The sequence below is a fragment of the Miniopterus natalensis genome, chromosome 10 (assembly GCF_054644295.1).
Source record: "Miniopterus natalensis isolate mMinNat1 chromosome 10, mMinNat1.hap1, whole genome shotgun sequence".
Lineage (NCBI taxonomy): Eukaryota > Metazoa > Chordata > Mammalia > Chiroptera > Miniopteridae > Miniopterus > Miniopterus natalensis.
Window position 1 is genome coordinate 42,124,802 of NC_142090.1, and position 14,150 is coordinate 42,138,951.

Consider the following 14,150-nt stretch of genomic DNA (forward strand, 5'->3'; position numbering starts at 1 on the left):
CCTGTACTAAGAGAATTGAGCTTGATTATAATCTCATCATCTGGAACATTCCTTTATTTAGTATACATTTAGCACTCTCCGCTCCATGTTTATTGATCTCATACAGGCAAGGAAATGAATCACAGTCATTTTATATACATATGTTGGATCCACCCATCTAGACTGTTTTCTCTTGCTTTAATGCTCCTCTGTAGAGAGATCATAAAAGCTTTTCTTAGGGTAGCATCAGTTACACTGCTGGTAACCCTGAATTTCTATCTTAAGTTTCTGTCTTCCCCACAGCTATTTCTCCTGGTCACTGGATGACACTCAAATGGTTTATTTTACATGTACAGGTCCTGGGAATGGGTAAGAAGTGCACAGTAAATAAAAACATCACAACTAGCCCTGTCTGGTGTGGCTTAGTTGGTTGGGCATCGTCCAGCGCACGAGGAGGTTGCCAGATCAATTCCTGGTCAGGGTACATGCCCAGGTTGTGGGCTTGATCCCTAGTGGGGGGTGTGCAGGAGGCAGCAGATTGATGTTTCTCTCTTTCTCTCTCCTCCCTTCCTCTCTCACTAAAAGTCAATAAAAAAATCTTTAAAAAATCTTGCAATAAATAAATCGTTTGTAAAGTTCTTTAAAAGACTGTTGATAGAAACAGAAAAAAAGGAAAGAAGAAAAGAAAGAAGGAAGGCAGGGTGGGATGAGGGAAGAAAGAAAGGGAAGGAAGGAAAGGAAGGAAAGAAAGGGGGTGGTGGAAGGAAGGGAGAAAGAGAGAAAGAATAAAGGTAGGGCCAAGGAATTTGCCCTAGTCACTTTTTTGTCGTCTTTTTCTTTTCCCTTTTTGTAGGAGAAATATACTACTATTCAACCTCTACTAAAATGGCAACTCTAGCCTGGCTGGTGTTGCTCAGTGGTTGAGCATCGATCTACAAACCAGGAGGTCATGGTTCGATTCTGGTCAGGGCACATGCCCGGGTTTTGGGCTCAATCTCCACTGGGGATGTTTCTATCTCTCTACCTCTCCCTTCCTCGCTCTGAAATCAATAAAAACTTATTTAAAAAAAAAAAAAGGCAGCCCTAGAACTCTATTAATGTAGCATGTTATAAATATATTCCTGCTCTTAAACGGATGAGGAAGAGACATTTCCATGTGCAGCACAATTACTTTTAAAATCATATTTACTTTTACCACCGCCTGGATACATGTAATGATTAAATGGTACATATTTCCTCCAGTAATAAGAATAATACTGAGGAGATATTTATTCATAAGAATACAGTAGCTATCCTAAAAGATTCCTTTGAAGTCAATTTCCTTGAACATCAGAAGGTTTTCCATTACATGCAAGATCTATTTTTATTATGAAAGCTTGTGAACTTTGTAAATTCTTCAAAGCTTAAGTTCTCATTTTGCATGGCAGTGGCTTTTCCCAATTATGCTACACACTGGGACATCAGCTGCACTGTTAAACAGATCATTAAAACCAAAAGATGAGGCAGGTCCTTATACCTGACTAACAGTCCTAAGTGTAAATTAGGTGTTTTGGGGCATGCACACTCTTTGGATCACTAGGGTCATATTACTGCACTGAAGCACAAGTAATTTACTAACTCTGGGCAAAATCTGAATTGGTACTACTGATGGAGTGTTCTTAATTCCTGTTTTCAGGATGCCAGTTTTCCAAGTTGGTGATGACCAGCTTAAATAAACATTTATATTTATGCTTTAATTCTACTAATACACTTTGGAGAAAATGTTTCACTTAGATTAAAGAAACACTAAGGGTAATACAAATCATGGAAAACACTCTATTTACCCCTATTAAAAAATACACCACATTGCTTTTCTACTCAATTTTCAAGTATAAAAGAACTTTCTGAAACATTTCTTAAGCACCGTCAGCCTTAATACCCTCAATCTTTAGAAATCAGTGAATATTTTTAAATGGTACTACATTCAAAGCATGGTGCTGCCAAATTCATCCGAATCTTGTACTATTTGTTTATGTAATTTCTTAGTTCTTGCCTTAATAAACTTGACTGGTGTAGGTCAAGAGAACATAGCCAAGGAAATACCTCCTTTAGAAATGAAACTTTGATCTTCTCAAGGTCATTAATGATGTTATCTAAAATAATAACTTTGGATAAATAAAGTGTATTCATAAGATACTACACACCTTCCAGGAACCAAACAGGACATATTCAAACAGGTAAAATCTGCTTTTACTTCAACACTGATTCACTTTGAAAGTAGCTTTGCAGTCTACACTTCAAACACAGAAGCTGGCACCTCTTGTTCTCAGATTATAAACACAATGCCTATACTATCAAAGAGTTCATTTTCTCCAAACATCTGAACTGTCTGTTAAAGAAATATTGCCTTTCTTTATGTTAATCTAAAATAATATTGAGTTAGAGAGTTACAGCTCAGACTTGTGAAGTTAAAGCTCAGGGTTGAGCGGTGTAGCAGGGTATATAATCTATTCTTATCTATCTTTTATTATTGTAACACCCTGCTAACAACATAAGAAAAAGGATCATTGGCAGATGTGAATAAAAGCAAGATTTTGAAACAATTTTTTAAACTAATAAAAGATATTTTGAAAATAGTCCTTCTCATTCTTCAGGAAGATTAGCAGCAGTATTTTGTGTTGGGTAGAAAAAGAACACTGTTTCTTTTCTGAAATGTTTAATGTAGGGGGTAGCTGATTACTAAACTTATTTTTATACAAATATTAAAACTTCTTGATCATGTTCCAAATCTTTTGGAGTGGCAGAAGAGCCAACAGTACAAACTATGATAAGATTTTGAATTTTGGGCTATACTACTACCTACTACATAATATACCACCTTGTCTAGAAGAGTAACTTATTTTTTAATTTACTGCCTCTAAACAATTTTCAGATTTACTTTCTTTCACTTTAAATAAGCAGAAAAGTGACTAAAAATTTTATATTGCATGAAATACCCTATTGATTTTTGTTTTTTTACAGAATTAGCTTTTATCTTCAGATTTTTCATCTCAAATTCAAACACATCTTGATAAAGTAAACTCTATCCAAACAATGTAAATGCATAATCTATTTAAAAAATCTAAATTTACAAATGGCATAAAGTAGGTAATTGATCCAGTCATGAACATTCTCCAATTTACCTCCAACATAAAGAAATGAAAGAGACTTAAAACTGGAGAAGGCCTATGCACTGATTATTATTTTAAGTCTGACTGGCTGAGAGGTTTCCCAGTGTCTGGACAACATCAAGGAATGTCTATTTTATGCAGAAATTTTGACTAACCACAAACTTTTACACAGAGTTTCCTGGGATGACATCGGACTTGCAGTACACAATTTTCTGTGCTATGTGGATGCAAGCAATAATAATTTGACTAAGAAGAAAATACTATCAGAACTATTTTTCAAAAAGCAAAAAAATGTAGAATAGCTGCCTTCAGGGAAATGAAGTTAGGATGCTCTCCCCAAGTCCTCAATGCAATGTATTTTGGAATGAAAACATTCAAATTTTCAGTTGACTCCAGATTTTTCTTACTCTATGCCTACCCATCTCTTTCAAGGAATGCTTTCCATATATCTGGCAGATAGGAAATATTAGGGCTTGAGATTAGCAATATACTTTCTTTTTTATTTTTTATTATTTTTAAAAATATATCTTTATTGATTTCAGAGAGAGGAAAGGAGAGGGAGAGAGAGAGAGAGAAAGAAACATCAATGATGAGAGAGTCATTGATCGGCTGCCTCCTGTATGCCCCCAACTGGAGATCAAGCCCGCAACCCGGGCATGTGCCCTGACTGGGACTCAAACCCCGATTGCCTGGATCCTAGGTTGACACTCAACCACTGAGCCATGCCTGGCTGGGCTATACTTTCTTTTTTTAAAAATTATTTTTAAATCCTCACCTGAGAATATGTTTTCATTGATTTTTAGACAGAGAGGAAAGGAGGGGGAGAGAGAGAGAGAGAGAGAGAGAGAGAAATATTGATGTGAAACATTAATCAGTTGCCTCTTGCATGAACCCCAACTGGGATCAAACCTGCAACCTGGGTATGAGCCCTGACTGGGAATTGAACCTACAACCTTTCAGTGTACAAGACAGCGCTCCAAATAATTGAGCCCCCTGAGAGGGCAGCAATATACTTTCTTATAACCAAAAGTGTTCCCTGCAATCACTTCTTTCAAAGGAGAAATATACTGTGATGGACGAACATGATTTATTTTCCAATAATGTGTTTACAAGCAACTTTTCAGGAACATAGCTCTTTTGCTAAGGTAAGAACATCTGTATTTACAACACAGATCTGAAACACCTACATGTTTTTCTGTATAACACAGCATGTTTCTCTTGGCTGAAACAATGTTTTATCTTCATATTTGAGTAGGAATTTATAAATAGGTCCCTCCTGGAATTTTAGTCAGAAGAACTATTTAGCCATTAGATTTGTTTTAGGGAAAACAGTGAAATTTAACAGCATAAAATATCATGCCCTTTCTACTTTGGTACATGCACACAAAGTTACCATCTGAAGTCTTCTTTAATTCAGTTTTCAGTTTTTCCTGGTCTTCTACCAGTTTTTTATTTTCTGCTTCCAAAATGTGTTCCTTTTCTTTGTTATGGCCTTTCAAGAGCTATCAGAAAAGAGAGTTATAGAAGTGAGCTTAGATTGCAATAGCCAGATATTCTTCCGGGAAATGGTCTGAGTAATATATTTAAAATTATTGGTCTTGATTTCATTCTTTGTCTTTTTAGTATTTTATCATTTCCTATAATGTAATTTTCTTAACAGAAACACAAATAAATTTCTCCTTACAAGGGTTGAAATCTCCGAAATGAAAGAGTTTCTTTTGGGGCTATGATTAAAATTGTACTTTCAAAAATATTTAGGTAAATAATGTGCATATCTTTTCATCAATTAAGTGTAACAAAAATCTAAGTAAAAAACAAAACAAAGTCAGTTCTGAGGATATTAACTGGAAGATCATTATGTTTCAGTTACAGAGCTGTCTACTCAGACTATTTTTATAAAGGTGAATTCATAAGAGAAGGATGTAATGTTGTCAGGGTGGACATGGGTAAGTAGAAAATGAAGGGACCATCTCTATGCTTGGAAAGTTCTATTTAATTTTCATTGACCAGTCACCAAATTAATTTTACTCAATTAATCCTCTACAATGCTCTTCATATTTTAAAATCTATTTTGGCTTTTAAAATGTTTTATGTTTCTAGCTTATCTTTTCTAGGCAAGAAAAATTAAAATCTGAATAGTAAAATATCTGACTAAAATAAAAACATAATAGTGTGGTGAAGGCCTAGGGTGGGGTGGGAACTGGGTAGAGGGTGGCAATGGGGGAAAAATGGGGGACGTCTGTAATACTCTCAAAAATATAAATATAAAAAACAAAAAAACACCAAACTAATAAACAAACAAATAAATAAAAACATAACAGTGTAAATATTTTGTGATCTGTATGTCTGCATGGAAACCATCATTGTTAATAGAATAAAGAAGTTGACATCATAAAGAAATTTTAAAAAACTGAAGTTACCAAGAAAGGCAAATTAATGTTTAAAAATTAAATATGTACACAGTTTGAAAAATAAAATATGCACTCACTGGCATGGGTTATTTGGCTAAAGTGTGGCAACTCAATACTGACAGCTTCCATAGGTGAAAAAGCAACACAGGACAATTTTAAACAGACTGAAAGAAAAGAATTTCTATTGCAGATGGTTCCTTTTCTAATAAAAGCTGGTATATTCAACAAACAAAATGTTTTACTGAGCACTGACTACATGCAAATATTTTACAATACTAGGTGTTATAAGGGATAAAAATGTAAAAGAAATATGATCTCTGCTTTTAGGTAACTTCAATTTAGTGAAAAGGATGAGACAAGAGCACACACACTGTAGCACAAGATCAAATATAGTACTATTGTGTTATACCAGAGATTAGACAGCCCAGGAGGAATTAAAGCTCTAATGAATATATTATATAATCCCAAGAAATTTTTTTTTTTAGGAGATAAGAGGACTGAAGTACATACTACAACTGAAGAAGACTTATACTTTCAAATTTAAAAATGTTTTAGTCCTAGCTGATTGGCTCAGTGGTTAGAACCTCAGCCTGTGGACTGATGGGTCCCGGGTCCGATTCTAGTCAAGGACACGTACCTTGGTTGCCGGCTCAACCCCTGGCCAGGTCGGGGCACGTGTGGGAGACAACCAATCGACGTGTCTCTCTCACATCAATGTTTCTGGCTCTGTGTCTCTTCCCTCCTCCCTTATACTCTCTCTAAAGAATCAATGGAAAAAATATCCTTGGGTGAGGGTTAACAACAACAACAAAAAAATTTTTTTTTTTTAATTTAAAGAGCAAAAACAAGAACAAAAAATTTCCTTCAAGTCTCTATGAAATTGTTATCCACTTGAAGTTCAAAACAATCTAGTTGTTGCTTCACTGAGTTTAGTTCACAAAGTCTCCAGTGATTATCCAAATTGGAACCACTGAGTTGCAGGAATGTTTATTACACTGACTGTTTGAATTATTATGCCATTTACTTGGAAAAGTTAGATTTGTGCTGGCCTTATAAATTAGCTTTCATTACTGCACCTGTAAACTTGTCCAAATTTATTATGTGCAACTTGATGCTGGAGAAAGTAAAATATGAAAGCTACCAGCTACCATAATGCATGTGTTCACTGTCCTACCTTCTTTGTCCCATCTTGGTAAGTGGCTGGGGAAAAAATTAGTAAGAAGTAAAGCTCTATCACTGTTGTTACTTAAAGCAATTAAAAGTTAATTGGTCTTTCATATTTATTTCATTTAATTAACTGAATATCAGAACACAAAAGGGTCTCAGGCACCATATGCAAGTCATTTTATAGGCTATCATACAAGCAAAGGGAACAAAACAATGTGGTTAGCCCGGCCTGGTGTGGCTCAGGGGTTGAGTATCAACCTCGGATCCAGGAGATTGCGGTTCAATTCTCGGTCAGGGCAAATGCCTAGGTTGCAGGCTTGATCCCCAGTTGGGGGTGTGCAGGAGGCAGCCAATCAATGACTCTCTCGTCATTAATGTTTCTATCTCTCTCTCCCTTTCCCTTCCTCTCTCCGAAATCAATAAAGATATATTTAAAAAAAAAATAAAAAACAAACAAACAAAAAACCAATGTGGTTAAAAGGGTGAAGTCTAGAATCAGGCTGTTCGGATTAAATCTTAGTTCTATCACTTAGCTAAATGATTTTGTGCAAGTCACTTAACATTTTTGTGCTTCCATTTCCTCATGTATAAAATGCAGAAAATAACAGCATCAACCTTATGGGGTTGTTGCAAGAAGTAAGAGTTAATAACTTACTGTGAAGCATTTGAAGTGATACCTGACTACCTGACACCATGTTAGCTATTATTTATGACCTTGAGGGCCAGAACATACGAGGTGACTTGCCCTAGGTCCCAATGCTAATTATTGGTAGAGTTGGGACTAGTGCCTAAGTCTCTTGGATCTCAGAGTAATATACTTTCCATTTAGATAATGTGTCTCTGACAGAGAATGAAGAGGTATTTTATTAATTTTTATCCTTCCTTAATTAGTATTTTAAAACCTACATGAATGAAGAATCTTGAAATAAAAGTCATCTTTGACATTCTGACCTATGGCCTTTATTGATCAATTAGTTGCACTTTGGGCACTGAAAGTATTTATGTCCAGCTCACAGACTTTCTCCCCGCTGTGTACTGATTTTAACCCAGCATACTTGTGTACCTCTGATGATCTAGGACCACTGATTGGGTCAGAGATACACAGGAAGCAGGGAACCAGGACGGCAGGGAACCAAAGGGAAGAAAAACAAAAAAGAGAAGAAATTGTGGGGATCAAGGAATCAGTAGTCATGAAATAAACTTCCTTGCAACAGCAATTGGTTCTGAAAACAATTCTAAAAATGTTTTGAGGAAGATGCTTTCTTTGAAGGACAAGACTAATTTAAATACATTAATTATGATGTATATGAGAAAAATAATAGTACCAAGACTTTACAAAAACACTTTCCATTTTCTTAGAGCTGAAGAGTAAGAAGAAAGTAAAGAATAAGAGTAGTAGTTACAACTCATTAATCTGACATGATGGGCATAATGTTAAATCAAGATACGGACACAGTTAGACTACAAAGACAAGCTGTGTGCTCTGAGGTTAGCCATAATACTAATAAAACCTTTGAGGGCTTTGCTTTCTTGTTACCATTGGGAAATAAGAGCAAAGGATAGAAAATGAAGCAAAAAATATTAAGGTACAAAATGAGACTGATTCTGTTGCTAAAACATTCCCCCTCAAAAGGGCAAAAATAACTTATTGCTTGCTTTTAAATTCAGAAATACCAACTCCTTGATTTCCCAGACCTATATAATACTATAAGGGAAATTTATATGACAACTGTGAATCAATGCCTTTCAAAACAAAGTAAAAAATAAACTGATGCTTAGTCTCTAAAAGATACTGGGTACAATCTAAGAAACATTTTTGAATTATGTTTCTATATAAATACCTTTTTGGCCCTGGCCAGTGTGACTCAGAACATCTTACTGTACACCAAAAGGTTGTGGGTTTGATTCCCGGTCAGGGCACACACCTAGGTTGCAGGTTGCATCCCCAGTCAGGATGCATGTAGGAGGCAACCAATTGATGTTTTACTCTCACATCAACATCTCCCTCTCTCTCTTCCTCTTTCTCTAAAACGATCGATTAAAAAAAAAACTTAAACAAAATACCTTTTTAATGTAGTGAAAATAAAGCACACATAAAAAAGTAAAACAGGGTTTTGAGTAGGTGACTATGATACTGTAGCAACAAGCAGAAGTTTTTGAAATAAGTTTTGACTTATTTAATAGGTTTTAGAAAGCTTTATATAGTACTCTGCAATACTAACTCATTTAGAACTGATGAATCTGGTGACATCAGAGCAATGGTGGCATGAGAAATACCCTTGGCCTCTCCTCCTGAAATTTCAACAAATTAACCAACTATAATTCAACAAAGAATTCCCTACTCAACACAGAGGCATGCCTGAGAGGCCTGCATATCAAAACATCTAAAGGTTGGCAACCAGGAATAAGTGTGGGGATGAGAAGGGAGGAGAGTTCAGACAGCTCTCAGGCACTGCCCTGTAGCCCGGAGCTCCTAGTGTGTCAGGGAGAGGGGAGGAAGCCAGCAGCAGCAGGGCTTTCCTTTGACCGGGAGGAATAGAGAGCTGCCAGGGGGCAGTCTAGCAGGGCCAGCAGTGCGAACAGTGACTGAGTCAGCAGACACCCGACAGAGCATAGGGTTCTGCCTGGTAGCTCTCTACTGTCGGTGGTGGAGTTTCTGACAAAGAAGTGGAAACACAGAGTCCTGCTGCCTCCTTGGACTCCGAAAACTTACCTCCAATTGCCCTCAGTGTTGGGTTGAGAAACATTTTATGTTTAAACCAAAAGCTACTGCAGTAGACCCGGATTCCTTCTGACTGAACCATGGGTTTGGTGCTCGGGGTGAAACCACATGGAGGTCTGGGGTGCCATTAGGGGTGAGGGCAAAACAAACCCCACTCCCAACTTATGGAAGCCATGGAGGTCAAGTCTGGGAAATTACAGAGGTAAGAAAAAAATTTGCTATACAGCGCCATCTATTGGAAAATAGAAGAAAGACTTCTTCAGAGAATGCGGCTATAGAAGGGATAATTATGCATAGACAAAGGAGAGGAGCAAATACCATGAATAACCACAGTAATGAGAATGAACAGAAAGAAAAAAAACTCGCAGAAAGCAATCTGGAACACATGGAAATATGTGATACAAATCAAAGACATTACAAGAATGCAGTTCCGAAAATACTCAATGAGATGTGAGAAAATAGACAGGTAATTCAGTGCACTCAGAAAACAAATCAATGAACAAAACAAGTACTTTAACAAAGAGATTGAAACTTTAAAAAGAACAAATCAAAAATCCTGGAAATGAAGCATGCAATTAAGATTAGGAATGAGCTACTGAGCATAGAAAACAGACCTAACCAGATGGAGAAAAGAATCTGTGATATCAAAGATAGGAATCTAGAAATGACGCAGAGGGAAAAAGAGAGAGATCTGAGCATAAAGAAAAATGAAAGAGCTCTATCGAAACTAACTGACTCCATCAGAAAAAACAAATTAGAATAATAGGCATTCCAGAAGAAGATGAGAGGAAGAAGGGAACAGAGAGTCTATTTAAACAAATAGCGAATGAGAACTTCCCAAACCTATGGAAAGAACTAGATCCTAGAATCCAAAAAGCAAAGAGACCTCTCCTAGGCACATTGTATTAAAACTGTCAAAAATTAATGAAAAAGAAAAAATTCTCAAAGCAGCCAGGGAAAAGGAAGAAGTGACCTACAAAGGAAAACACATCAGAATTTCATCTGACTTCTCAGCAGAAACTCTACAAGCCAGAAGACAATGGAACCAAATATTCAAACATCTGAAAGAGAGAAAATACCAGCCACAAATAGTTTATCCAGCAAAATTATCCTTTAAGTCTGAAGGAGGAATAAAGACCTTCCCAGACATATAGAAGCTGAGAGATTTTATCACCAGAAAACTTCCACTGCAGGAAATACTCAAGGGAATTATTCTACCTGAAACAAAGAACATAAGGTCACAACACTACGAATAAAATCACCAAAAAAATTACAGCATAAACAGGGGCAACAAAAACTTAAAGTTGGGAGAGGGTAAAGGTCTGAACTGGCAAAGGAGGATGAACATCAGGTGCACTCAAAAGAAAAAGAGCTATTGTATATATGTAACTTTAATTTTTATAAACCTAATGGTAACTACACACAAAAATCCCCAAACCAGGACACACAGCTTAAAAAAGAGAACAGAGAGGAAAGAAGTATGAAACACTACCAAATAAAAACAACATACAGAAGTACAAAGGAAAAGAACCAATAGAGGCACAGAGCTACCAGAAAACAAAAGATAAAATGGCTACAGGAAATCCTCATTCATCAATAACTACCCTGAATGTAAATGGTCTGAATTCACCAATAAAGAGACACAGAGTAGCAGAGTGGATCAAAAAACAAAACCCAGCCTGGCCAGGCATGGCTTAGCTGTTGAGCGTCGACCTAGGATCCAGGTGATCAGGGTTCAATTCCCGGTCAGGGGACATGCCCGAGTTGCGGGTTTTGATCCCCAGTTGAGGGCATGCAGGAGGCAGCCCATCAATGACTCTCTCATCATTGATGTTTCTATCTCTCTCTCCCTCTCCTTTCCTCTCTCTGAAATCAATAAGGATATATTAAAAAAACCAAAAAAACAAAACCAACCATATGCTGCCTACGAGAGACACATCTAAGCTGCAAAGACAAAGGTAGATTCAAAGTAAAAGGGTGGAAAATGATTCTCCAAGCAAATAACAGCCACTGAAAAGCAGGTGTAGCCATGCTTACATCTGACAAAATAGACTGCAAGATAATAAATATAACAAGAAACAAAGACGGACACTTGATAAAAGGGACACTACATCAAGAAAACATAACACTTCTTAATATAGATGCACCCAACCATGGAACACCAAAATATATAAAGCAGCTACTCACAGAAACAAAGGGAGAAACAGATCAAAACACAATCACACTTGGGGATCTTAATACTCCATGGACAGCTCTAGGCAGATCAACCAAACAGAAAATCAATAAAGAAATATTGGCCTTAAATGAAACACTACACCAAATGGACATAATTGACATTTACACAGCTTTCATCTTAGAACATCAGATTATACATTCTTCTCCAGTGTACATGGAATATTCTCAAGGATAGACCATATGTTGAGTCACAGAACTAGCATCAACAAATTCAAGAAGAATGAAATTACACCAGTATATTCTCTGACCACGATGCCTTGAAATTAGAAATCAACTGCAAGAAGGAAGTAAAGAAACCCACAAATACAAGGAAATTAAACAACATACTACTAAAAAATGACTAGGTCAAAGTAGAAGTAAAAGATAAGATTAAAAGATATAGAAAGGCAAATGAGAATGACAATACAACATATCAAAATTTCTGGGATGCAGCAAAAGCAGTAAAAAGAGGGAAGTTTATATCATTACAGGCCTATCTCAAGAAACAAGAGAAATCCCAAGTAAACAGCCTAACATCAGATCTTAACTAGAAAAAGAAGAATAAAAGCAACCCAAAGTCAGCAGAAGAAAGGAAATCATAAAAATTAGAGCAGAATTGAATGAAATAGAGAACACAAAGACTATACAAAAAAGTAATAAAACAAAGAGCTGGTTCTTTGAAAATATTAATAAAATTGACAAACCCCTGGCTAGACTCACTAAGGAAAAAAGGGAAAACACCCTTTTATAAACAAAACAAAAAATGAGAGAGAAGTCACCACAGACATCACAGATATACAAAGGATCATATTAGAATATTAGGAAAGGCTATATGCCACCAAATTCAATAACCTGGAAGAAATGAACAATTTCCTAGGAATATATAACCTTTCTAGACTAAATCATGAAGAACTGGAAAACCTAAATAGACCGATCAGCAGGGAGGAAATTGAAACCACCATCAAAAACCTCCCAAAAAATAAAGGTTCAGGACCAGATGGCTTTACCAGTGAATTCTACCAAATGTGCAAGGAAGATTTAAAACCTATCCTTCTGAAACTCTTCCAAAACATTGAAGAAGAGGCAATACTTCCTAACACATTTTATGAGGCCAATATAACCCTGATACCAAAACCTGGCAAAGATAACAAACACACAAAAAACTACAGACCAATATCTGTGATGAATACAGATATAAAAATCCTAAACAAAATACAAGCAAACCAAATACAGCAGTACATGAGAAAAATAATACATCACGATCAGGTGGGGTTAATTCCAGGGGCACAAGGGTGGTTCAACAACAGTAAATCAATCAATGTAATATACCACATTAACAAAAGAAAGGCTAAAAATCATATATTATAAATAGATGCAGAAAAAGCATCTGATAAGATACAACACCCATTTATGATTAAAACATTCAATAAAATAGAAATAGAAGGAACATACCTTAACATAATAAAGGCTATATATGATAAACCCTCAGCTAATATCATAGTGGTGAAAAACTGAAAGCTTAGGTACCAAACTGATAGACCTTGGTCATAGAGAACATTTTATGAACTTGATCTCAAACGCAAGGGAAGTAAAGGCAAAAATAAATGAATGGGACTATATCAAACCAAAAAGCTTCTGCACAGCAAAAGAAACTGACAACAAAACAATCAGGCAGCCAAACAGATGGGAGATGATATTTGCAAACAGTAGCTCTGACAAAGGTTTACTTTTCAAAATATATAAAGAACTCAAAAACTCAACACCAAACAACAAACCCAATCAAAAAGTGGGCAGAGGACCTGAACAGGCAGCTCTCCCAAGAAGACATATAAACAGTCAATAGATATATGAAAAGATGTTCAACCTTACCAGCAATTAGGGAAATGCAAATCAAAACTACAACAAGCCTGGCCGGCATGGCTCAGTGGTTGAGCATCGACCTATGATCCAGGAGATCGCAGTTCCATTCCCAGTCAGGGCACATGCCCAGGTTGCAGGCTTGATCCCCAGTGGGGGCATGCAGGAGGCAGTCAGTCGATCAATGACTCTAATCATTAATGTTTCTCTCTCTCTCTCTCCCTCTCCCTTTCTTTCTCTGAAATCAATAAAGGTATATTTTAAAAAAACCCACAAAACTACAATGAGATACCACCTCACACTTGTTAGAGTGGCAATTATCAACAAGATAAGCAATAAAAAGTGTTGGAGAGGTTGTGGAGAAAAGGGAACCCTCATTCACTGCTGGTGGGAATGTAGTACACTGCTTGTACTACTATGAAAAGCAGTCTGGCGGTTCCTCAAAAAATGAAAAATAGGGCTACCATATGATCCAGCAATCCCTCTCCTGGGTATATACCCAAAAAACTCAAAAACATGTATTCATAAAGATATATGCACCCCTATGTTCACTGCAGCATTATTCATGGTGGCCAAGACATGGAAACAACAAAAGCTTCCTGTGATAGAGGACTGGATAAAGATGATGTGGTACATGTGCCCAATGGAATA

At 36.5% G+C, this 14,150-nt stretch overlaps 1 protein-coding gene and 1 non-coding gene across 2 annotated transcripts in view; both read right to left on the reverse strand.

Annotated features, from left to right (window-relative positions):
* LOC107526615 (B cell receptor associated protein 29) overlaps positions 1-14,150 on the reverse strand; it is a 51,742-nt gene that overhangs the window by 23,304 nt on the left and 14,288 nt on the right. The window contains exon 5 of the mRNA XM_016199122.2: positions 4,522-4,630. Coding sequence (XP_016054608.2) covers positions 4,522-4,630 — 109 coding nt within the window. The remainder of the gene's footprint in view (positions 1-4,521; positions 4,631-14,150) is intronic.
* Positions 1,037-1,141, reverse strand: LOC148092239 (small nucleolar RNA U109). Its single transcript, XR_015715263.1, has one exon. It is a non-coding gene; the product is annotated as a small nucleolar RNA U109 (small nucleolar RNA).